This window comes from Helianthus annuus, chromosome 3 (assembly GCF_002127325.2).
Source record: "Helianthus annuus cultivar XRQ/B chromosome 3, HanXRQr2.0-SUNRISE, whole genome shotgun sequence".
Taxonomy (NCBI): domain Eukaryota; kingdom Viridiplantae; phylum Streptophyta; class Magnoliopsida; order Asterales; family Asteraceae; genus Helianthus; species Helianthus annuus.
Genome location: NC_035435.2, coordinates 128,899,163 through 128,926,919, shown reverse-complemented (window position 1 = coordinate 128,926,919; position 27,757 = coordinate 128,899,163). Strand labels below are relative to the sequence as shown.

General features: G+C 39.6%; 1 protein-coding gene across 1 annotated transcript; it reads right to left on the bottom strand.

The window, feature by feature from the left end:
- On the bottom strand, positions 1–26,378 carry LOC110892638 (probable leucine-rich repeat receptor-like protein kinase At5g49770). Its single transcript, XM_022139793.2, is given in 22 exon segments — positions 1–499; positions 801–982; positions 985–1,035; positions 1,137–1,356; positions 1,435–1,571; positions 1,727–1,806; positions 1,808–1,871; positions 1,947–2,208; positions 12,995–13,220; positions 13,390–13,530; positions 13,612–13,683; positions 13,770–13,844; positions 14,010–14,087; positions 14,175–14,246; positions 14,322–14,393; positions 14,490–14,564; positions 14,632–14,796; positions 15,694–15,765; positions 17,159–17,233; positions 17,320–17,391; positions 17,563–17,652; positions 25,900–26,378. Coding segments are annotated over 22 exon segments (3,228 nt in total). The 3' UTR covers positions 1–31.
- Positions 26,379–27,757: the final 1,379 nt, after the last annotated feature.

Sequence of the window (27,757 nt, the reverse complement as noted above, 5' to 3'; positions counted from 1 at the left end):
ACATACATTGCAAAAGTAAAAACAAAAAAAGCTACTTTGGATGAAACGTTGGGGGTAAAGAACCTCCGTTGTAAGATAAAAGGCTGTCATTACTATAAGGATAATTGTGGTCTATACTTGCTCCTTCATAACTTGCTGAAGTTGACGATGATGATTCAGTGCATACCATCAATTCTATAATGCTCTCCAGCTCTTTCACGACTTCACTCATTGTTGGTCTTTGATATCCCATATCCTCGACACACCTAAGAGCCAAATCCACAAACCTCTCAAAACCTTTGAGTTGGCTACTCAAACCAATAGTCGGGTCAAGAACTTCTTGTAAGTCATATAGTTCTTTATTTTTGTTCATTGCTTCTTTCACTTTCCTCACAATGTATTTGCCTTTCTCGATTGGGTTCCTTGCCGTTATTAGCTCCAACATCACCACTCCAAAGCTATAAGTGTCACTTTTTTCGGTCAATTGTTGAGTCATGTAGTACTCAGGATCCATGTAACCCTACATCCATCAATGTAGTCAAAAATTGATAAAGGATGCAATTTACACCCCTTAATATATGAATGTGTCCATTTGGGTTACATACATCTCAAGCATGTAAATTATAAAAAAATGTTTAAATTAGTAAGATGGATCAATATGTGATGTGCTAAAAGTCACCCATATTACATATCTAAGCATAAAATCTCATAGCAGGTACAATCATCAGTTTTTTTTCATTACTATGACGAAACGAAACACTTATCCAGGCGTGGGGATATGATAATAAAAGGAGCACTCATTGTAAGAAATAGTTACTAACCATGGTCCCTTTGACTTGAGTTGTTACATAAGTCCTATCAGCATCACTCAATGGTTTGGATAGTCCAAAATCAGCAACTTTTGCAACTAATCTTTCGTTAAGTAAGATATTATTCGTTTTAACGTCTCTATGTATGATTGGGGGATCAGCATGATCGTGTAAATACTGCAAACCTCTCGCCTTCCAAGTGCTATTTTAAGCCGCCTCATCCAATCCAACCTAATGCCCGATCTCCCTACACACATAAACATTTTGAACCAATGAAGACTAAAAATAAGCTTTTGAAGTGCCAGTTACACAAACATGATTAAAAGAAAGGATTCCAAATGTGAGTACCGGAAAGACTATCCTTGAGTGTACCATTCACGATATACTCATAAACCAACATTTGTTCACTCTGATCAAAACAGAATCCGATAAGACCCACTACATTCTTGTGATGAATTCTTGAAAGAAGCTCGATCTCAGTTTTAAACTCGAATCCACCCTGTGAAGATCCTCCTTGAGCTCTTTTTATTGCAATCAGCTGCCCATTCGAAAGACTTCCTTTATATACCTACACAATGTTGTTTGATCATTAATGCATGAAAATCAAATGCATGAAAATCAGTTTATAACGTATACTAACACTAACCATCCCGTATCCGCCTCTTCCTATGTTGTTAGTCTCCGAAAAGTTGTTTGTGTACTTCTGAAGTTGTTCATAGGTGAAGGATCTTGCTCCTTTCAACTCAGGAACACCACCACTCCCGCTGTTTGGATCCCAGAGTACTGCATTTATTTTAGCAAATGAATTGATCTAGGACAAGACCACCTTTGGATTTCAAATAATACTATAAAAGGTTATCTGATTCATACAGTCTGTTATGTGGTTAGAATAGATATGTGTGTAATTTATATTTAAGTGTGATTGTGACCATATTTACCAAACGGTTCGTTCTGTTGTGGGGATCTTTCAGCTCGACGGAAAGCATAGATTCCTACTAGAACTAATAACAAGCACACAACCACCAACGGCTAATCCTATGATAATTCCAGTGTTAGATGACTTGTGTCCGGTGTCTTCGGTCCCTGCAAAAAGGCATACAAATATAAATTTTCAATGATGGGACGAGTTTAAAGTGGTAAGATGAAGAAAGGCTTTGCCTGAGAAGAAGTTAGTATAGTTGTCAGCAATGAACCCGTAGGCGTTGAGCACTTTTGACGGCTTGAATGAGTGATTACTTAGTGCGAAACCGATCCCAATAATCTCAGTCCTAGTAAACGAAGGTTGTGGGCCAGGCGGGAAAACATCAAGACGGAGCAGAGGATAATCTTCCAAGGATTTGCCCAGATTCTTTAATGATACTGAATCTACAGGGAGACTGGCATTTTGAAAGAATGACATCAATGAATTTTGAAGAGAGATGTAATGTCACACCCCCAAATTACCACCTAGGGAGTGTCCCTAATGGAGGTGTAACGATTCAACCAAAGAGCCACCAATCATATCAAACACAAGTTATAATGTATTGAAATACCCAATTGAAATAAATGTAACGTTTGAAAAGTTAAACCAAAACCAAAGTATTGATCGGAAGCATAAATGTATAAGTGTGTAAATGTATCGAAACCAAATCAATGTAATTGTTTATCATGACCACAACCACTCCAGCAGCATCAGACGGCAAGCTCCCAAGTTCCTTCAATAATTACCTACAAGCATGCAACAAGTGTGTCAGACTACGCTGGTGAGTTCAAGGTTTTGTTAACAGGTTATGTTACCATATGTATGTTAATGCGATTTAATGTTGCCTTACGATGTTGCTCATGCTAGATACCCTAGGGAATGTACCCATATGTATCCGGGGAGTGGGTACCCCTTAACGACCGATTGCTATGTTGCCTTCGTTAGATACCCTAGGGAGAGTGCCCATATGTATCCGAGGAGTGTGCCTCTAACAACCATAGCCATACCCAGATAATTAGTTCACGCCCGTCCTTACGGTCCGGTGTGAGGTTTCCCACCTAATAGCGCTATCAACTAAATACCTCCATTGCCCTCCAGGCAATAACCAAAACCGATTAAGTTGTTTACCCAATGTTTCCCTTCCAAATGTTTACCCGTTGTCCCAAACCACCGGGACGCATGCTTGAGAAAAGTGCAGTGAACTCACCTTAGATTTGCTCGGTAAGATTAGTAATTCGTTTACGCTCACAGTTGGTCAATCAAATCCTAGTATGGTTATCATTAAGAATTAGTTCTACATGGAACTCACCACACATGCAATAAACACGGATCGTACACACATTTACAATCATCGTTTCACGCGCCATAACAGTAACTCACATAATCATTGCTTTCATTACGTATACGTAGTAACATACAAGAATCACACATGTCCTATGAAACATAACAGTTTACCATGCAACATGTCCATCGGTTATCGTCATGGAATCTCATATCAATTAATATATCATTCATGTTTACACTCCGCATTACAAGTTTACACTTTATCACACATAGCAAACAATCCCCCAACAGTTCAACCCAACCGTTCAGGCCCACTATAAAATCAGTTTTCTTCACAATCCACTAAGTAACTACTTATGTATAATACTAAAAAAATAATGCAGCCCATTACTAACTTGTGTTACGCCCAACCCCCATTCCAACACATCTTCTCATCATTTAATGCTTACTGACAATTATCAAAATTAACAATTTTATATGTTGGTGACATGGTGGATGGCGGCTTTATTAAACAAATTGAGGGATACCAACATGATTCATCATAACATACCCATAGGCCACATAGTTCAACCCAGCCGCCCCATTGGGCTTTTGTTTGGTCCCTTTATTGCATGACAACACATACGAATTTCCAATGATATACAACCTGTCACACCCCCAAATTACCACCTAGGGCGTGTCCCTAATGGAGGTGTAACGATTCAACCAAAGAGCCACCAATCATATCAAACACAAGTTATAATGTATTGAAATACCCAATTGAAATAAATGTAACGTTTGAAAAGTTAAACCAAAACCAAAGTATTGAGCGGAAGCATAAATGTATAAGTGTGTAAATGTATCGAAACCAAATCAATGTAATTGTTTATCATGACCACAACCACTCCAGCAGCATCAGACGGCAAGCTCCCAAGTTCCTTCAATAATTACCTACAAGCATGCAACAAGTGTGTCAGACTACGCTGGTGAGTTCAAGGTTTTGTTAACAGGTTATGTTACCATATGTATGTTAATGCGATTTAATGTTGCCTTACGATGTTGCTCATGCTAGATACCCTAGGGAATGTACCCATATGTATCCGGGGAGTGGGTACCCCTTAACGACCGATTGCTATGTTGCCTTCGTTAGATACCCTAGGGAGAGTGCCCATATGTATCCGAGGAGTGTGCCTCTAACAACCATAGCCATACCCAGATAATTAGTTCACGCCCGTCCTTACGGTCCGGTGTGAGGTTTCCCACCTAATAGCGCTATCAACTAAATACCTCCATTGCCCTCCAGGCAATAACCAAAACCGATTAAGTTGTTTACCCAATGTTTCCCTTCCAAATGTTTACCCGTTGTCCCAAACCACCGGGACGCATGCTTGAGAAAAGTGCAGTGAACTCACCTTAGATTTGCTCGGTAAGATTAGTAATTCGTTTACGCTCACAGTTGGTCAATCAAATCCTAGTATGGTTATCATTAAGAATTAGTTCTACATGGAACTCACCACACATGCAATAAACACGGATCGTACACACATTTACAATCATCGTTTCACGCGCCATAACAGTAACTCACATAATCATTGCTTTCATTACGTATACGTAGTAACATACAAGAATCACACATGTCCTATGAAACATAACAGTTTACCATGCAACATGTCCATCGGTTATCGTCATGGAATCTCATATCAATTAATATATCATTCATGTTTACACTCCGCATTACAAGTTTACACTTTATCACACATAGCAAACAATCCCCCAACAGTTCAACCCAACCGTTCAGGCCCACTATAAAATCAGTTTTCTTCACAATCCACTAAGTAACTACTTATGTATAATACTAAAAAAATAATGCAGCCCATTACTAACTTGTGTTACGCCCAACCCCCATTCCAACACATCTTCTCATCATTTAATGCTTACTGACAATTATCAAAATTAACAATTTTATATGTTGGTGACATGGTGGATGGCGGCTTTATTAAACAAATTGAGGGATACCAACATGATTCATCATAACATACCCATAGGCCACATAGTTCAACCCAGCCGCCCCATTGGGCTTTTGTTTGGTCCCTTTATTGCATGACAACACATACGAATTTCCAATGATATACAACCTGTCACACCCCCAAATTACCACCTAGGGCGTGTCCCTAATGGAGGTGTAACGATTCAACCAAAGAGCCACCAATCATATCAAACACAAGTTATAATGTATTGAAATACCCAATTGAAATAAATGTAACGTTTGAAAAGTTAAACCAAAACCAAAGTATTGAGCGGAAGCATAAATGTATAAGTGTGTAAATGTATCGAAACCAAATCAATGTAATTGTTTATCATGACCACAACCACTCCAGCAGCATCAGACGGCAAGCTCCCAAGTTCCTTCAATAATTACCTACAAGCATGCAACAAGTGTGTCAGACTACGCTGGTGAGTTCAAGGTTTTGTTAACAGGTTATGTTACCATATGTATGTTAATGCGATTTAATGTTGCCTTACGATGTTGCTCATGCTAGATACCCTAGGGAATGTACCCATATGTATCCGGGGAGTGGGTACCCCTTAACGACCGATTGCTATGTTGCCTTCGTTAGATACCCTAGGGAGAGTGCCCATATGTATCCGAGGAGTGTGCCTCTAACAACCATAGCCATACCCAGATAATTAGTTCACGCCCGTCCTTACGGTCCGGTGTGAGGTTTCCCACCTAATAGCGCTATCAACTAAATACCTCCATTGCCCTCCAGGCAATAACCAAAACCGATTAAGTTGTTTACCCAATGTTTCCCTTCCAAATGTTTACCCGTTGTCCCAAACCACCGGGACGCATGCTTGAGAAAAGTGCAGTGAACTCACCTTAGATTTGCTCGGTAAGATTAGTAATTCGTTTACGCTCACAGTTGGTCAATCAAATCCTAGTATGGTTATCATTAAGAATTAGTTCTACATGGAACTCACCACACATGCAATAAACACGGATCGTACACACATTTACAATCATCGTTTCACGCGCCATAACAGTAACTCACATAATCATTGCTTTCATTACGTATACGTAGTAACATACAAGAATCACACATGTCCTATGAAACATAACAGTTTACCATGCAACATGTCCATCGGTTATCGTCATGGAATCTCATATCAATTAATATATCATTCATGTTTACACTCCGCATTACAAGTTTACACTTTATCACACATAGCAAACAATCCCCCAACAGTTCAACCCAACCGTTCAGGCCCACTATAAAATCAGTTTTCTTCACAATCCACTAAGTAACTACTTATGTATAATACTAAAAAAATAATGCAGCCCATTACTAACTTGTGTTACGCCCAACCCCCATTCCAACACATCTTCTCATCATTTAATGCTTACTGACAATTATCAAAATTAACAATTTTATATGTTGGTGACATGGTGGATGGCGGCTTTATTAAACAAATTGAGGGATACCAACATGATTCATCATAACATACCCATAGGCCACATAGTTCAACCCAGCCGCCCCATTGGGCTTTTGTTTGGTCCCTTTATTGCATGACAACACATACGAATTTCCAATGATATACAACCTACACAATTAATTATTAGTAATACCCAAGCCGCCCCCCATTGGACCTTCATTCGGTCCACTAGATGATCAACACATCATAAAGATCACATGTAATTATCCAGCAAACAATGTTTAAAACAATTAAAAACTATTGGACCTCAAATGTCATGCAGCAACACAATTAACTTAGTCTACTGCCCATGTACAACCTTTTCCATTAATGCCCCACCCCATCGATTACTACCCATGTGCTTTTGACAATCCAAACCATTCACAGTAGCCACCAAATTTAATTGGATGATTAATCGGTGATCACATGACGACTACATGATCTAACATCATCAACATGATCACAACTAACTGCCCATATTACGTGAACTCTTAGCTCAACTTTATTGACATGCACCTACATCATAATTACAAACACTTGTTGCCGTATCTATTATCAACAAATTCGAAGTCATGCATCATATTATACCAAAAATACAGTCAACACGTTTTACACAGAAGAATTTACTAACCACAAATAATAATGAGTCGATCAGATGTATGATTTCTTCGAGGGGGGGGGTCTCCTACGTCTGCCGTATGTAGATTTGAGAGAGAGAGATGGGGAGTAGAGTTTGTTATGATTTTTAAACTATAAGGATTCGTTTTAGAGTGTAATACGGATGCCATGTCTATCAGAATTAGGGTGTTGGGCTGATTAGTCCATCTAAACAAATAATGAAGGAGTTGGGCCGGTTAGCTAAACAATAAATATGTTGGGCCGATTACCTTTTAAACTAAACAATAAATGTGTTGTTAATTATTCAGTATTAAAACAAAATGGATTTGGGCTCATTATTAGGAGTGGGCTACAAGGAACCCAATTACACGTCCCCATCTATAACGTATATGGGTTTTGTGTCTGATACGCTATGTGGGCCAAGGGGAGGAGAGGCCCAAACGGCCAAGAAATGCATAAACGGCATAAATGGTTTCGCGAGCGATTTACATAATACTAACCTGAATGTTCGGGTTGTCACATCATCCCCAACTTGAAAGAAATTTCGTCCCGAAATTGGCAAGCGCCACGTGTGAGAGAAACGAAGTGAGAAATCAGGATTGTTGCGGGTTCTGCTCAGTTGTGACATCATCCCCAACTTGAAGGAAATTTCGTCCCGAAATTTAGCAAACAGTCGCTGAGGAAGCTAGTTTTGTTAAGCGTTTTCGCGGGGTGTCACAACATCCCCTACTTGAAAGAATTTTCATTCCGAAAATTGATCTAAAACAATGGCTTGAAGTGAGTTCCGACGAACTTGATCTATAGATACTTTACAACGCCTGGGGGGCTAATCTTGTGATCGGTGGAAATCATGGTATGGTTGCTAGCGTTTTGTTATATCAGTTGCCAATCAAAGAAACAGGGAATTAATGAGGTTCGTACAAAGAATCGAGCGAAACAGGGGTCCATTAAATATCCGAAGGATTTGGCCAGCAAATTTGTTGTCTAGAAATAATTTCCAGTAGTGGTGCATGGCGGCATGGCACAACAGGGAGGTTCGTTACATTGCGGTCGCGCGAGTGTATCATTTGTCCAAAACAGAGTTTGGTGGGTAAAGATTAGTGTTGCAAAACGACAAACGCGTGTAACTGGGACTCCGAATTAAGCCATCATGGTATATCGCTGTATCATCGGTACTCTCGGATAGAAGTGATGCTCCGCGTGTTGTAGGGTTGGGTTTCAAAAGCTGTAAGGACGTTCTCCGATTTTATTTCTCAGGAATTCACAGCTCCCCGCTATGCTAAGGAGGTTGAAGTTGCGAAACCTTCGAAAATCCTATGATGAAGCTGTGATAGTATCTTGCAAACCTAAGGGATTTCTGTTTCCCATAAGGAATCTGAAATTGCATAAGGTCAATCTGAAATTCCGCCTAACGATGTGGAAGTAAACCAGCTCACTCTTCAGGAGGTATGTCAGAAAATTCATGGATAAGTGGAAGACACTCGATCTTCCTTCCTTAAAGCGGCAAATCGGTGACAAGAGTTAGTATGGCAGGGTAGCCCTTCCGTAGACACTTCTGGGCTTTCATGACTGTGACAATGCCAACAACGGCACCACTACGATGATCTTAAACTGATAAGGATTCCCCACTGGGGAGAGGGGACGCACGATTTTCTGTTTGCAGAGAATTTTCCGCTTGATACCTAGATAACCAAGTCCATGTCAACGACCATGTCAAAACTTACAAGAGTGTTGCATCAACCAATAGAGGCATTGCATCAACCAATAGGCACCGGGTAGTACAAAGGCCAGCGAGAGGTTTACCATAATTAAGGTAACTGTCGTAGAGTCAAAGATGTGACTCTTGTGGTGCAAGGGTAAAAAGAGGTAAGGTGACGACTCAGTACAAGAAATATCCTTTAAACGATAGAATAAGAAACCCATTCAAATTAAACCATATAAGTCACTACATCGAATATTCGCAAAAGTTTTAATCACCATGATTGTTTATACGAAAACAACTGAAAGAAAAATAACTAGATAAACGATTGAAAGACGAGTCAGTCGTCCACGTCACCATCCCCGAGGTCACTACCATCATCATCGTCCCCGTCATTATCCGAGACCTCCTCTGGCTCTTCTTCCTCCTCTTCTGGCTCTTCCTCCTCCTCTTCGGGCTCTTCATCAGACCCTTCCGCCTCTGGTTCGGGAGGTGCCGGGACTGGGGCTGGCTCGGGTTCAGGTGCGAAGCGGGCTTCCTCCAACTGATGGACCCTCCAATCCATCATACCTATCCTTTCGGCATGCGAGTTAAGCCTTTCATGATCCACTCGAGCGTCTCTCAGTATCAGACCTTGTACCTCACGCCCTTTTAGGGCTTCTGCCTTCAAGTCAGTAGTTCTCCTAGTAAGTTCCTGTATCTGCTTCTCTTGAGCTTCCATTCGCCCTCCTAGGGTATCAACCTTTCTTAGTAATTTCTGATTTTGCTCCATTAAGACTTGGTTTTGTCCTATTAGAATCTGGTTATAATCTCGGAGGGCCTTACTCACAGCCGACTCGGCCTGAGCGCTGAGGGAGTTAACTGGTAGTGCATGCGTAGGTCGGGAGGACGACTCCCCGCCCTGTGCGAGTCTCTTCCTATAAACAGCACGCGTCTCCATCTGACGCGGGGGTGAGTGAGTAGCAGCGGGTGCCTTCCCTGGCGCCCGGGATTGGTCGAAAGATGCGGACGGTGCAGACATGCCTGTCGAGTTGATGACGTAACGCAAGTTAAACGAAAGAATGCACACTCACAACGTTCCAAAAGAGGGTATTAACGCAGAAAGGAAGAAAAAAAAATGACAGAAAGAGTAAGCACACAAGGTTTCAATCAACAGTTGCTACGTCCGTTTCCTCGTCCACTCATGTTTCTATATATGGAAATGAACTAATTTAGGGGTCGAAAACGAGGAAAGTGTTCAGGTTTATCACGTTAAGAACGATTAACTACCATGTTCATACACAAACAGGGAAGAACCCCTCTTACACTCGTTAAGCCTCATTGGGATTTGCATGCACCACGCGTTATTATTATGTGTGCACCCATGATAATAAGGCGGTTTGCATGATCCTCTCGATGCTTCTTAACTTATGTTTGAAGTTTCTCCCACCCCAATCAACACAAAATAAGCACTACCAACAAGATTAGAATTTACTAGATGCAAGTGTTAGGTTACACTATCAATGTGTCATGATGCCTACCATGTCGTATCGTGCATGCTATAAATATGGTTACGTTTACTAGGCATATAATGCATAAGCTAAGGAGGAACGAACCTTGCAGTCTGAAGCTGAGTGTCATGGTCATCGTTTGGATCAATTCGGTTATAGTCTGGTTTTATGAAAACGTTTTAAAACCGAGTTCTCTATAACCAGTGGCTCTGATACCAAACTGTCACACCCCCAAATTACCACCTAGGGCGTGTCCCTAATGGAGGTGTAACGATTCAACCAAAGAGCCACCAATCATATCAAACACAAGTTATAATGTATTGAAATACCCAATTGAAATAAATGTAACGTTTGAAAAGTTAAACCAAAACCAAAGTATTGAGCGGAAGCATAAATGTATAAGTGTGTAAATGTATCGAAACCAAATCAATGTAATTGTTTATCATGACCACAACCACTCCAGCAGCATCAGACGGCAAGCTCCCAAGTTCCTTCAATAATTACCTACAAGCATGCAACAAGTGTGTCAGACTACGCTGGTGAGTTCAAGGTTTTGTTAACAGGTTATGTTACCATATGTATGTTAATGCGATTTAATGTTGCCTTACGATGTTGCTCATGCTAGATACCCTAGGGAATGTACCCATATGTATCCGGGGAGTGGGTACCCCTTAACGACCGATTGCTATGTTGCCTTCGTTAGATACCCTAGGGAGAGTGCCCATATGTATCCGAGGAGTGTGCCTCTAACAACCATAGCCATACCCAGATAATTAGTTCACGCCCGTCCTTACGGTCCGGTGTGAGGTTTCCCACCTAATAGCGCTATCAACTAAATACCTCCATTGCCCTCCAGGCAATAACCAAAACCGATTAAGTTGTTTACCCAATGTTTCCCTTCCAAATGTTTACCCGTTGTCCCAAACCACCGGGACGCATGCTTGAGAAAAGTGCAGTGAACTCACCTTAGATTTGCTCGGTAAGATTAGTAATTCGTTTACGCTCACAGTTGGTCAATCAAATCCTAGTATGGTTATCATTAAGAATTAGTTCTACATGGAACTCACCACACATGCAATAAACACGGATCGTACACACATTTACAATCATCGTTTCACGCGCCATAACAGTAACTCACATAATCATTGCTTTCATTACGTATACGTAGTAACATACAAGAATCACACATGTCCTATGAAACATAACAGTTTACCATGCAACATGTCCATCGGTTATCGTCATGGAATCTCATATCAATTAATATATCATTCATGTTTACACTCCGCATTACAAGTTTACACTTTATCACACATAGCAAACAATCCCCCAACAGTTCAACCCAACCGTTCAGGCCCACTATAAAATCAGTTTTCTTCACAATCCACTAAGTAACTACTTATGTATAATACTAAAAAAATAATGCAGCCCATTACTAACTTGTGTTACGCCCAACCCCCATTCCAACACATCTTCTCATCATTTAATGCTTACTGACAATTATCAAAATTAACAATTTTATATGTTGGTGACATGGTGGATGGCGGCTTTATTAAACAAATTGAGGGATACCAACATGATTCATCATAACATACCCATAGGCCACATAGTTCAACCCAGCCGCCCCATTGGGCTTTTGTTTGGTCCCTTTATTGCATGACAACACATACGAATTTCCAATGATATACAACCTACACAATTAATTATTAGTAATACCCAAGCCGCCCCCCATTGGACCTTCATTCGGTCCACTAGATGATCAACACATCATAAAGATCACATGTAATTATCCAGCAAACAATGTTTAAAACAATTAAAAACTATTGGACCGCAAATGTCATGCAGCAACACAATTAACTTAGTCTACTGCCCATGTACAACCTTTTCCATTAATGCCCCACCCCATCGATTACTACCCATGTGCTTTTGACAATCCAAACCATTCACAGTAGCCACCAAATTTAATTGGATGATTAATCGGTGATCACATGACGACTACATGATCTAACATCATCAACATGATCACAACTAACTGCCCATATTACGTGAACTCTTAGCTCAACTTTATTGACATGCACCTACATCATAATTACAAACACTTGTTGCCGTATCTATTATCAACAAATTCGAAGTCATGCATCATATCATACCAAAAATACAGTCAACACGTTTTACACAGAAGAATTTACTAACCACAAATAATAATGAGTCGATCAGATGTATGATTTCTTCGAGGGGGGGGGGGTCTCCTACGTCTGCCGTATGTAGATTTGAGAGAGAGAGATGGGGAGTAGAGTTTGTTATGATTTTTAAACTATAAGGATTCGTTTTAGAGTGTAATACGGATGCCATGTCTATCAGAATTAGGGTGTTGGGCTGATTAGTCCATCTAAACAAATAATGAAGGAGTTGGGCCGGTTAGCTAAACAATAAATATGTTGGGCCGATTACCTTTTAAACTAAACAATAAATGTGTTGTTAATTATTCAGTATTAAAACAAAATGGATTTGGGCTCATTATTAGGAGTGGGCTACAAGGAACCCAATTACCCGTCCCCATCTATAACGTATATGGGTTTTGTGTCTGATACGCTATGTGGGCCAAGGGGAGGAGAGGCCCAAACGGCCAAGAAATGCATAAACGGCATAAATGGTTTCGCGAGCGATTTACATAATACTAACCTGAATGTTCGGGTTGTCACATGTAAATAGTGGAATTGTCTACTGAAGAAAAGGAAGGAGCTTGGAAGAAAAGTATGCCCGTGTATGGTAATGCACATCGACAGTTTGGGCTCGCAATAAGGCCTGGAACACATGAAGGAGGCTCACAGTTGTTCGATGGTGTCGAATATGATGGAGTGGTATTTGTTGGGAGGAAGCAAAATGCGTCGTTCAGATCAGATTCCATACATATTGGTTTCTCTACCAGTCTGTAGTTATAATTATATATAAAAACTTTTAGTCAAATAAACAACGGAAAACCACATCCAAATGCCAGGATCTAAGTAAAAAAATATAAGAAAAAAGTTTAGGGTCTAAGTAACATATTCAACCTCACCCCTTACAACTTAGAAAATAGTATGTGGTTACAAAACTTACATTAAACCAATACCATGTCGATATTGGTGGCGTTGGGCGAACTCCGCAACGCTGTTTCTTCGAAGATCAACAAGTTCAAGTTGTGTGCTAGGATTTGAACCAATGTCCAAGGTACCATTTATTTGGTTGTTACTTAAATCGCTGTCAAAACAACGGTTGGGATTTATCAAACATTAGCAAGCAGAAACGTTTTTTAAACAGTCAACAAGTTGATGCACTAACATGTTCTGCAACTCAGGAATGCTGAACAAGGTCGAGGGCAGTTCTCCTCCAAGGTTAGTGTTGTGCATCTTACTGCGATGATAACATTTGACAATAAATAAGCTATTCATTTTGGGCCAAATTTTTAAGATATTCTTTAATCCGACAACTTTGCTTACATGGTTGTCAAAGCCTGTATAGTCGATAACCATGAGGGAACCTCGGATGGATTAAAAGTATTATTGCTTAAATCGCTGCAAATTATTAGATAAAATATATTAAAAACTTGGGATTTATTGCAAATCTATCTTATGGATTTTTGATAAATTATTCTATACAAATATGTGGTGACATTGAAGAAAATGAGTCTACTAAGGCCTCTTATGAACAAACTGATGCTACAATGTCTTGATACTTACATAGTGATAGAGGGGTTGAGGACGTTCATGCTAGTGAGATTTGGTATCGGACCAGTCAATCGATTGTTTGACAAAAACCTATGAAACACAAACAATCTATCAAACATCATATAATTAAGAAATGAAATCAAAAGCAAGCTTAGTGTTTAAGGTTGTCAGATTTACATCTGTGTAGTATTGGTAAGATTGTTGATATTTGATGGGACATCGCCTCTCAAAAAGTTCCTATCAAGTCGTCTGGTTAATAACAAGACATTCAGTTGATCCAGTTATATTGCAAATCAAATTATGAGCCGATAAAACGCTACTTACACAACTTTAAGAGACGTGACAAGTCCGAGGGTGGACGGGATAGTGCCCGTAAGCCTGTTGTTTTCTAATAGCCTGATATATAGATCATGTTGATGTTCATTTCTAGTAATCGTTTAACCTTTTTTTTCTAGTAGTATAATAATAGTCAACAGAATATAAAAAACGTACAGATGAATGAGTTTCATGTTGGAGCTGAAGAGCCTAAGTGGGATATCACCTGAAAGCTGGTTGTTTCCTAAGTGACTGAAAACAGTAAAACATAAGTCGCCGGTTGTTGTACAAAAAGGAAAGAAAACGGGCATAAACATACAAGTGTTTGGCGTGAGTCAAGTTATCAAGACCAGCTGGCGTTGTTGGGTTTGAAACTGGTATGCTCCCTGTGAGCTTGTTATCAGAGAGATCTAACCAATACAGATTTTTTAGATTGCCAACTGAATGTGGAATGGGTCCCGAGAAGCTGTTTGAATTTAGGGCTCTATGCAACACCAATTTAAGACATATTATTAGCAGATAGTAGTTTCTAGTACTATACTAATAAGAATAGTAATATTAATATCCAAACTATGACTTATTGACTGATAATATTCGTACAGGTAATGTGACGTACACCCATCACTCTTCTTGTCAGGGTAATCTTACTCTAACAGAAAAGCAACTCTGTATGTATGGCTCTATTGAACAATTTATTGTTTTTTTCTAGGTTAGAATGTTGTTGTTGTTTTTAAACGACATACCCAAAAGTTAGGGGTAAACAAAATACTTTTTTGTGTGAGTATAATTTCCTTTTATAACGAAAGTGAAAGTTATAACGAAAGTGAAAGTTAAGAGAATTACTTGTTCCATTTTCAACCTTTCAAAAAAAACTTGTTCCATTTTCCGTATTGATTATTATCAGTTAATAAGGTATAGTTTGAATTATATAAAATTAATTTGATAATTGGTGGAGGGCTTGTATTTCTCTTGAGAGATGCAGGTTCGACTCCCACTTGGTGCAGAGTGAGGCATTGGTGGGCAATGATAGGAGACCCTGGGAAACCTGGGTTAGATCCTTGAACCAAACGGGTTTTACCGGTAATTTTACCGTCGTGCCTACGGGCGAGTGGGTTACCGGGTTTTCCCCGGAATTAGTGGTGGATTCGGGTTACTCTCGGAGTACTCCGTTTGTCCAGTGGATGCCCCGAGAGTACTCGGGATTGAGTTTGTTGGCCGTTAAAAAAAAATTTAATTTGATTTATTTGAATTTATATTGTCAAAAAATAATAATATTTTTTAGATGAAGACCACGTGACTTTTGACACCTTGACTCAGATTGTAATAAAACATAGCCCCACTACCTCGATTCGAATCAGTGATTTATGGAAGAAATTCTTACAAAAAGATAAGACTTTTAAGGTTTCCAATGGTGGCTGGAATGGGACCGTTGAAACTGCAACCAACCAGAATTCTGAAAATACACGATTAGATGTTTAACTTTATAAAAGTAAGGGTGAACGGGGCGCTTTGCGGGGAGGGGTTCGGTGAGGCGAGTCTCCGAGCGGGAACACTGCCGCCGACCCCTCGGGGAGGCTAAGCGGGGAGTGGGGAGCGGCATTGGTTCACCGCACACTATGTAGCACGGATACGGGTACGGGACTGGGATACGGGGACGATACGGGTACGGGGAACGGCAAAACTCAAAAATACAAGATACGGGTACGGCGAAAAAAATAATATTAAAAAATAAAAATATATTAAATATCAATGATGTGTTTCTTGAGAAGACATATCAATGAAGATGTGTTTCTTTTCATGAAAATTTAACCTCGAAACTAAAACTACCCTAACCACTTGTTGAGTCCTGCAAACTGAACAATAAAGACGCACGCCCGAGACAAAAAAAAAAGCGCACTATTAGAAAACAATAAAAATATATATCAGTGGCTTAAAAACAAAAGATATCTATCTAATAAAAAGTTTAATGTTCTAATGAAAATAAGTTCAAAGTTTATTTAACTTTTTATTGACAACCCAAATAATTTGGCTGCACACTCCTATCTACTTTACTGCACACTTTACACTGTTCACATCACCTTTTACACTATTTACATCATCTTTAAGCTTCATGGCTCTTAAAAATCAGAATACAAAAGAGAAGTAGAAGTAGCAGCCAGTTGGAAAGAAGAAAGAAAAAAAGCAAGATGAAAGAAAAAAGAAAGCAGAACTTAACCACTCCCGTCTGGTTATCTTTTAGTCTTTTACCCTATTTCCATCACCTTTTTACCAGTCCGGTCTGGTTTTTGACCGGAATTTGCAGATTCTGACCTGAATCCAGTCGGAAGTTGTATTTGGGTTTTTTACATCTTCATCGAATCCTTCTACACCTCTACTCCGATCTCACTCTTAAACATCGAATCCTGTGTTAAAACCCTAAATTTATTAAGGAAATGTCCCCGAAACGTGGAACTGCCGTCCCCATGTTCCCGGAAGCGTATCGTTGCCGTCCCCATATTCCCGGAAACGTCTGGGGGACGTCCCCATGGCGTTTCCGGCGCGTTTCCGTCCCCACGCCGTCCCCGGGACGGGTACTCGAGGTCAGTTGGCGTCCCCGTGCTTCATAGACCGCACATCAAATTGATTTTTAGAACGATATTTACTTAATTAAAAAAATAAAAAACAAAGTCCCCCAAGAGAGGAGTGCCGCCATCAAATTGAGGGTGTGGGGGGAGTTAAGTGGGGAGTTGACGTGACGTGTGCTAATTGGCTGTGGGTAAGAGAGGTCACTCCCCACTTAGAGGAGTGCCCCTTACACCCTAACAACGTTATTTTTTTCTTCATAGATGGAATCTAAAATTACTTACAAGTTTTTTAATTTCTTCATATTCCCGATATTCAAAGTGAGTGATCCAGTCAAATCTTTATTGTAAGATAAATCTCTACATACGAAACAATCCAAAAAGATTGCTGACAAGATAACAACAGAAGTAACCGATCAAAACTACCATAAAAACGTAGGACTCACAGAATCCGCAGTTCGGTAAACTGGTCGATGTCTCCCGGGAGCTCACCAATCAGTTGCATGCTGGACAAGGTGCTGCAAAGTTATATAATGAGTTACATAATCAAACTTTTGTTACTAATGTAATCTTTGAACTATTTTCTTATAGATGGTAATATTATTAAGTTATCATATTTAGCACAAGATGAAAAGTGTTTGTGGTCAACCCAACCATATTTCCAACTCTAGTAAAAAGAAAGTAATCACATTTTGGTGACACGACCGTTTGAGCAGGTGATGCCCTCCCAACTGCCACTACACGGATCGGAAGCATCATCCCAGGTGGGTGGTGTGTATAAATGTTAGAATATGTTATGCAAAAGCTTGATTCATTGCAAAGATACAGAGGCTTTAAATAGCCAGCTACAATAGCTACAACAGGAGACAAGAATAGAAACGAGAGAAACAAGGCTAGAACTATGGCTAGGACTATGGAAACCTATTGACTAGAAATTATTCTCTAAATATATACTGATCATATAAACGGAAATATACATTGATTATACAATTATGAATTGGTATCCTTGATATCCTTAATATGCCCCCGCAAGATGGAGGATCCATCGGAGACTCCAATCTTGGACCGTAGTTGTTGAAACGGACTCCGACCAAGAGGTTTAGTCAACATATCAGCAAGTTGATCAGCGGAGTGAATGTGAAGAACCTTTAATGAGCCATTAGCCACCTTTTCCCGAACAAAGTGGTAGTCGAGTGCCACATGTTTCATACGCAAGTGATAGACCGGATTGGCACATAGATAAGTAGCTCCAGCATTGTCGCAAAATAATGTAGGAGGTTTAGTTGGTGATAGACCAAGTTCCAATAGTAGGTTCTGTAGGATCGTTTGCTGACCCGAACGAGTCGTTCAGAAGTTGTCTCTTGCGTTTCAGATGCGGAATAATAAGAAATGCAAGTAGATATAGCTTGTTCTTCCTTCTAACTGCTTGTTTTATTGATTTGAAACATTTTACAGCTCAATCGTCACACCGGCAGAGCTTCGGCGTGGAATCTAACTACTACTACTAAAGTCTGCTCAAACGACTTCTATATATAGGCAGTTGGGTCCGCTTATGTGTCGCATGACCATAAGAGCGGACCACCTTAGTCCACATAAGCGGACCACAATTGACAAATGAGTGAACCATAACCCAAATGTCCCTATGAGCGGACCTAGCATATAAAATCTATACAGACTCCTGTTTTCTCGTATTACGTGCCCTATGCTATACATTACGACATAAGACCTGATCCTAGACACCTAGACGCAATCAACAGATGTAGTGCACTAACAGACTCCCCCTCAGATGTTGATGGAGTCGCCAATACACCTTGACTGCAAAACTGTGTCTTCACATCTTCAGTCTAGATCAGTCTATGGGCTTTATCTTCTTTCAATCTTCAGACTCCCCCTCTCGATTTACTGGTATTCTTTTGTTCTTCAGTAACATCTTCAGGATCGTTGTCTGGCTTTAAAATACTCTAATTCTCTTGATCAGATCTCTTGATTCCTTAAGTTCATCAGCATCAACGGTTGAAGTAATCTTTAGGATCAGAAACTGACTCTACTCATTTTTTTCAGGATTGATTTCCAGAATAGAAACTTGACTCTCTTCCATCAGAGATCTTCAGATATTGAAACCTGGCTATCTACACAATCTCAACTCCGAAATAAATTTCTTTCACAAATATTTCAAATAACTGTGCACCAACACGTGATTACTCTCATATGCACTAAACAAACATATGATCGCACTAACTCAGACTTTCTCTCAAATATCTATGATGAACCACTTGAAGAAGATTAGATTTAACTAAAACGGTTTTATACAAACACTCCCCCTCAAATTCAGCTCATCATGTTTAGCACTCGGAATTTTGAAAATCAGTTTTCCAACGTCAGCTGTCGAAAATCTTTTTGACTTTTTCAAAATTTAGCTAAAACACACTAAAATCTTTTTGGATTTTCTGAGAGATATTACCTGACACTACTAGTAAACACAAACATACAGAAATGTAATATTTACAAACAATATTTTTGTGAGTTCGTGCGAGAGGATCATATCAAATTCTGAGACTAATCACTAACACCGTTAAGCTTGATTACATCTTAAGCTTTAAACAATTTACCTAGATTGTCAGTATGTTTGTCCACTTAAATTCTCACACAGATTTCAATCGATTCGAGATACTATATTAATGTTTTAGAGACTTAAACTTAATTGTGTATCACTCCACTTGAATATACTCCTGTATCCAGATCCCAAATATTCAGTCTTACAGGTGAGTATACCACAGCTGATATCCGTATAGGGGTAGATGCGAAACCGTGAGAGCTCAGGTCAGAACTTCCGTTCAACAGAGAGATGACGGCTCGACTTTTGGTGGGTCCCCTTTAGAGGATCTTTTGATTACAACAGCAGCGACTATCAATTTTATTGTTTCATCAGCATGCTGAGGGCAAAGCTTATGTTTCAAAGCTTTAGCAGAAAGTATTATCCGGGGACTAGGTCAGAACTTCCATTCAGCAGAAGTCCCGGGATAATACCCCAGATATCACTGAGTATAAAGACCTAGTATCTCAGAATATGGGACCTTTCAAACAAGATTTCGGGGGTTACCCATATATCCAAGAATAGTTACCCACGAATTAAGCAAGTTTGAATTAGGTTTATATCTCGTTTCAACTTACTAAATGTGCGAAAATCTACTGACACATCCGCAGTAAGATTGTTTATCACATTTTAACTTTACATTTCTTTAGCGTGACGTGATAGTCCACTGATGTACTATCATTTCCTCTGTTTCGCAACAAAACTCATTTTTGGATTTTATCATGTTTTTGTCTTTTTCAAATTTTCAAATGTTTTTGGATTTTGAAATTTCCCTACTCCCCCTAAAATGCAAACACATTTCGAAGGAAATTTGAAAATAAAAGACTCTGGACTTAAAATGAAAACATAAAATGCAAAACAAACTGCACAGAAACTTGATAACTGACACTGAATCACATCAAATCGCCATTCACTCGACACAAACAATCAGAACTCCCTCTATCACAAACCATTTTCTCATTTAGATTTCAAAACACTTAAGTTTGTTTTAATCGAAATGACTTTTCCGAAAAATGGGTTTGTGTTGATAAAAACCACTTGTAGGTTTATCATTTTTAAGTACAGGGATGTGGTTCATCATCTTGTTTATCAATTTCATATGAACAATAAATCAAGTACAACTTAATGTCCCTGATTTACCATTTGCAATCAATCAATCTCTAAACCAATTGTAAAACAAAATAACCACTTGTAGAAACACACAATACCACTTGTAGGAATGTTACGTCTACATCACCATTTTACCAATCAGGATGCCGATTCCTGCTTCGCACTTACCAACCTGGAAGCTCCGGCGTAGTCCTTCATCCTGCAAACATTAAACACATTTCAAAATCTTACAAACAAACTTTTCAAACACTAGAAAGATGCTGATTCCTGATCCACGATATAAACTTGGGATCTCCGGCATAGTCCTTCGACTATTATGGAAAACAAACATCCATCCAAGTCTTCTCAGACTTGATGGATTTCAACTCCTGAGCAGTAGGGTTGTATGTAGCCTTTTTCGTGGCGTAAAAATCTTTAACCCCCTTTGCCCTTCCACTTAACATTTTCCCAAATATCTTTTTAACATTCCCGTTGAATGTTTTCTCGACATCAAAATCTTTTTTCTCATTGTAAAACTGATTTGAAATCTCAGTTTTTCCCACTTTCTTTTTAACTTCTTCAAATTTCAGCGATGGAAACTCTTCATCATTCACTGAAATTTTCTCCTCAACCTGTGGCTCTTCTGGCTTTGTGGAACCAGATTCATCGCCGACATTCACTTCACCTTTCTTTGCAACCCACACCTGGTTGTCTTTTCCTTTCTTCTCATATTTGTTCTTCTTTGAACACTCACCAATCTCAAATTTTGAATTCTCAAAAATTTTAGGCCTATTGGTTGGTGATTCGACATCAATAACTTTCTCTTTCATTTTCTGAGAAACTCCCTGTTTTGTGTTAGCGTTCTTTGTACAATTCCATGCAATGTGACCGTCTTCATTGCATCTGTAACAAGTTCTAGTCTCTCTTAGATAACATATATCAGCTCCATTCTTCTTTCTCTCAGCATGAAACTCTTTATTAGACTGTCTCCAGAACGGTTTCTGTTGTTCCTCCTCAGCACTTCCACCTGACACAAATTCAGATTTTGTTTTAGAATTTTTCATATTTTTATCATTTTCTGGTGGAACAAAACCAAGACCTTTCTTTTTGTAGCTACGATTCTGGTTAGGTTTCTTTTGAAAACCAGAACCAGGATTGTTGCCCTTTTTCTTATTTAAACGTTGCTGAACTCTAGAAGTGTATTTTTTAGATTTTTCAAAACTTTTCAAAACTTTTAATTCTGGAATATTAACTTCTATAAGTTTGAAAGTTTTGTTTATTAGTTCCGTTTTAATACTCATTACCGGGAACTCTTTATTGTAATATAATTTGTCCGAACCATTCAAAGTATACACAACTTCGAATGTTTGATCATTCAAATCTGCCTTTGACAATAAAAATTCTTTACTATAAGACCGTTTATCCGACAAATTTTGACTGTTGACTGACGACTTTGACTTTCCAGACCCAGATTTTGACTCAGACTCCTCATCAGTATCCAACACCTGGTCGACCACCTTTTTGATTAATTCAGACTCATGATCAGTATCGGACGAGGTATACGTGACATCAATGTTATCTGGTAAAACGTCAGTTGTGTCGGTTTTAAGCTTTATATTGACTGCTTTTTCCAATTGCTCCTCATTTGGTCTCCTAGGTGAATAACCATCCCAAATCGGAGGCGAACATTTGTTGTAACTAACAGTCGATTTCTTACCACAGTCTTTCTTGTCTTTTAGCTTCTCATCTTTGAAAGCTTCCATACCTACAACAGTTGGGTAAATACGATCAATGAGATAATCAGAACTAGAATAACTTTGCAATAAGCGTCTAATTCTCTCATTCTCTATCTTTTCCGTCTCCAACTCTTGCTTCCACTTAGCACTCTCTTCGATATAGAAGTTTATTGCCTTTTGTTTTGTCATTAAAACTGCATTCAACATCGTCAGTGCTTGTTCTCTCTCTGAGTTAGTCTTTTGGAGACCAGTTACTGTTTTATTCAGAACATCATATGATTCTTTCACATAGTTGAGATTGAACAGTAACTGCTCCTTTTTCTTCTCGTACTCAGCTATGATGTCGTCTTTAGCTGCACAATTCTTGCAAGCTTCCAAGCACTTCTCACACGGCTTAACAACTTCAACAATCTTCTCAACTTCGATTGTTTTAACAACTTCAACTACCTTTTCTACTTCGATCACCTTTTCTTCTTCTTTCACAACCTCAGTAATCTTCTCAGCAACATTCTCAGCGTTTTGAATATCACCTTCAGATTCGGATTGTTGTTCTTTAGCAGCTCGTTTCTCCTTCAGTTTCTCCATTCTTTCTGCAAAATAGAAATGAAAACTTTTAGGAGAAAGATGAGTTTTTGCAATATTTATGTGTTTTTCTTCCTCATCATCACTGCTGCTGTGATCAGGTGATTGATCAAATTTTACAGATTTATCAGAATCATCATCTGATACATCAGAAACAGTCGGTGTTTTATCAAAAACAACTTCTTTTTCTTGAACATTTTCATTTTTACACTTTTATCAGAACTCTGTAAATCTTCATCTGAACCCTGTAAACCTTCATCTGAACTTTCTGACACTTCCCCAAAATGTTCTGAAAGTTTATCAGTACTATCTGAACTTTCAGATGACACAGATTTTTCATCTTCACTTTTCACAGTCTCTCCAATAGATTTCATCCAAGTAGCAAACAAATCTGGCTCTCGGACGATCTTGGCAATGAAAGCTTTAAACTCTGCCTTCTCATCTACAAACATATCCCAGCTGAAACCTTCTGGTAGTTTCTCATCATCTTGATCGATAATGCGTGCAGCTGTGGCTTCAGATGACATGTAATTACTCCAGCTGAAATCTACCAAACATGCTCTCTTCGGATCTTCAATCTTTCTCCCGTGAGCTGTCTGCGGTTCTTGGGATTGACCAACTTGCTGATAGATAGCTTTGCGATAGTAATCATCTTTCCCGAATGGATTCTGTGCTCCGCTAGCTTCTCTTCCCTTGCACTCCCGCTTGAAATGGCCTTTCTCCCTGCATCGAAAACAAGTAACTTTAGATTTATCAAAACCTAAAGTAGAGACATGTGCATCAAGAAAGTCATTTCTCCCGGTAATGGTTTTGAATTTCTCAGCTCGTCGAAGAACACTAGCAAGACACCATTTAATATCCATGAGTTCCATTTCTTCGGCGTCTATCTGATCGTAATCCTCTTTGGTAAGCATAGGATTTCCGATCCGACCAGCAACAAGACCCTCATAGGATAACAGAACTGAACCCAGAAGTGCCATGTGGTCTTTAGCAGTGTCTTCAGAGAAGCTTTGACCTTCTGGAAGATTAAGAGCTATGTTACATTGAATTGTGTATCCATTTCCGGTTTTTGTACTCTGAGACTGAAAACTCGTGTTAGTCTCTTTCGGATTCACACTCGGAAACGATGAAAACCCGCTGCTACACTTGTTCGAACCCTGATCAGCTTTTTCAGATGAATCACCAGCACTGAACGCAGTTTGAATCTTCGGACTTCTGTCAGACTCAGTGACTGGAACACTACCCCGGTAGTACATCTTAACATGCTGTTGACCACTCGGACTATTCATCCTAGCAATCTTCTGCTGCTCAAGATCCTGACTTTCTATTTTCTCAATGAACTGTGAAATAGTCAGCCCGTCATACACACCAGTATTTTTTAAAATCATCAAATACGTTCCCCACTCTTTCTGAGGTAACGCGTCAGCCAATTTATCCACCCATTCCTCACGACCTTTTTCAACTCCCAACATAGACAGTGATCGCACCAAGTGACAGTATCTCTCGATCAACTTCTTAGTATCCTCTCCCGGCAAACTGCTAAACAAATCGAACTCTTTCTTTAACAAGGCCTTCTTGCTTTTGATCATGTTTTCGCTTCCCTCGAACTTGACTCTAAGAGCATCCCATATAGACTTAGCAGTTTTGTCATGCTGTAACAAGATGAATATATCTTCTTTTATTGCCTGTTGCAACAAACTGATCATCATTTTCTCGGCTCTATACATTGCTCGTTCTTGATCGGTAAACTCGGATATCTCTTTAATAACTTGCAAATCTGTTCGAGGCAATGTGTACTTCTTCAATATACACTCCCACGATCTGAGATGGTTTGCCTGAACCCAGTTTTCAAACCGATCCTTCCACCCATAATACTCCTCAATGCTCATCAATCTAGGAGGCTTTTGAGTCGTTCCCGTCTCATTTTCTAAATTCATTGCTTGAGCAATTGCGGCTGGAGTAGTCGATGTAGCAAAAGCGTTGTAAAACTCTGAATCCATACTGACTTATAAGCGAACTAAACAAATGACAGAAAAGCGAACTAACACTGAACAGATAAGCGAACCAGATGTTCACAAAAGCTAACTGAACTTTGGAGCGAACCCTTATAAGCGAACCAGAATGATCCAAATAAGCGAACCAGAATGATCCAAATAAGCGAACCAAAAAGTGTTCTTTGGAGCGAACCAACAATAATTTGGAGCGGACCTGTCTTGACAGATAAGCGGACCTGAAGTGTACTCTTGAGCGAATCAGAAATGAATTTGGAGCGAACCAGACTTAAACGTGTACAAATAAGCGAACCAGACTGTGATCTAAGAGCGGATCTCGATGACGTCAGTACGAGCGAACCACATAACGAACATGATTTGACCTGTTTTTAAGCTGTATTTTGACCTGAAACTTCCAAGGGTTTATCTTTGTATGGTAATGCACAATCAGTGAGTTTTTGACCAAAATTCAACCGTGAAATCTCTCCGAAATAAGAAAAGAAGGTGTAGAAGTAAGAAGAAACGATGAGAAACAGCTACAATCTGTAGAAAACCTCCTCCCAAGCTCTGATACCACTTGTAGGATCGTTTGCTGACCCGAACGAGTCGTTCAGAGGTTGTCTCTTGCGTTTCAGATGCGGAATAATAAGAAATGCAAGTAGATATAGCTTGTTCTTCCTTCTAACTGCTTGTTTTATTGATTTGAAACGTTTTACAGCTCAATCGTCACACCGGCAGAGCTTCGGCGTGGAATCTAACTACTACTACTAAGGTCCGCTCAAACGACTTCTATATATAGGCAGTTGGGTCCGCTTATGTGTCGCATGACCATAAGAGCGGACCACCTTAGTCCACATAAGCGGACCACAATTGACAAATGAGCGAACCATAACCCAAATGTCCCTATGAGCGGACCTAGCATATAAAATCTATACAGACTCCTGTTTTCTCGTATTACGTGCCCTATGCTATACATTACGACATAAGACCTGATCCTAGACACCTAGACGCAATCAACAGATGTAGTGCACTAACAGGTTCTGGAACCAAGATAGTTCGGCAGCTCCATTTGCTAATGCCTTGTACTCCGCCTCGGTTGAAGATCGAGAGACCGATTTTTGACGCGCTGAGCGCCAGGAGAGAACGTTTGAGCAAAGATAGATGATGTATGCAGTTGTGGAGCGCCCCCCATCTGCAATACCACCCCAGTCAGAGTCGGTAAATGCGGTAAGATCAATGGGAGACCCACGGTTAAGAAACAAACCGTGATGGATGGTGCCTTTCAGGTAGCGGAGAACACGTTTTAAAGCTTGCCAATGAAGTTGAGTTGGGGAATGCATGTATTGTGAGAGCTTGTGGACGGCATAGGAGACATCAGGTTGAGTGAAGGCAAGGTATTGGAGAGAACCCACCAGCTGACGATATGGTGTAGGATCAATCTGAGATGAGCCATCAACAGGAGAAAGAGACTCAGTGGAACTGAGGGGTGTGGCAACGGGTTTAGCGCCATCCATTTTGAACTTGGTGAGTAGATTTTGCACATGAGCATGCTGAGATAAAAACAAACCATTGGTGGTGGAAATGACTTCTATACCAACGAAGTGGTGTAGCATACCGAGATCTTTAATAGAGAATTTTTTTGATAATGCACCAATCGTATGTGACGGGTGGTCCGTTGGACAACCCTTAAATAGTTTAAAAAGATTAAAATTTCATGCTTTACTTGGTTATTTTCTTGAACTTAGTAACTACGAGTGTTCGTGTGTTTTGCAGGTAAATCACTTAATTCGGTTAAATTGGAACCCGTAGGCTACGGTTGATGATACGTGTTAACAGCGCAAGTGTTTTGGTGAGAAGGATTTATTATTTTTAATAGTCATCACATCATGACTGTATAAACATGAGTCAATCACGTGAAAGGAAGGAACAAAAGTCAACATTATCAGCAACTTTGAGGTTTTGGTTTTTGATGAAGAAACAAACATCATCATCACTTCACATAATTGGCAGCAGATTCTTTCACATGAATATTAATTAGAGGCACATGGGGCTTGTGGTATTAATTCTTTTGGGTTTACATGAGACTTGTGGATTTATGTGATTGGGCCGATTTTTAACTTGTGCGGGCTGGACTTCTTTGGGGGCGACACATGTGAAGAGGCAAACATCAAGATCACGTGATTTGGAGGGTTCCTCAACAAAACATCAAAGTCAACAATCTCATCATAATGCAACAGAAATCATCTTGGACGGCATGAGACTTGGGAGGTGTGCAAGTTATTTGTTCCATCATTAATAAACATCATCACCTATCATCAGTACCACGTGGATTAGTGGACATAAGTGGGCCGATTTTTATGAGAGGGATCATTATAATTATAAAACAATATCATCACATCGCCCAACAGGGATTTTGGCAGACATTGGGCTCGCAGACTTTTGACATTGGGCCAACACTAGTGGACGGTCCATGTGAGGTTCGGTTGGACTTGGGCGGCAGCCAGAGATGCACGTGAAGAAAGGAGAGAGGGCCTTGAGGTTTTAAAAACAACAATAGTCAACATCAATATTATCTTCGAGGCGGCTGACTGGATGCACATGTGGGATTATCTTGGCAGCCGACAAAAAGTGTTATGAGGGTTTTGACTTTCCATCAACATATATCATGATCATTGGGCTTGGCAGAGGTATCACGTGAACAAAGTGAAAAATTCAGGTTGATACCGTAATTTACGGTTTCACCATAAATTACGGTGGACTTGAATTCCATCTAAATTCCACCGTAACTCAGGAAAGAAGTACCGTAACACATTGAACATCACCGTAAATTACGGTGATACCGTAATTTACGGTGGAGGCTGCGATCAAATGTGTAACTGCCTCATTAAAGTTA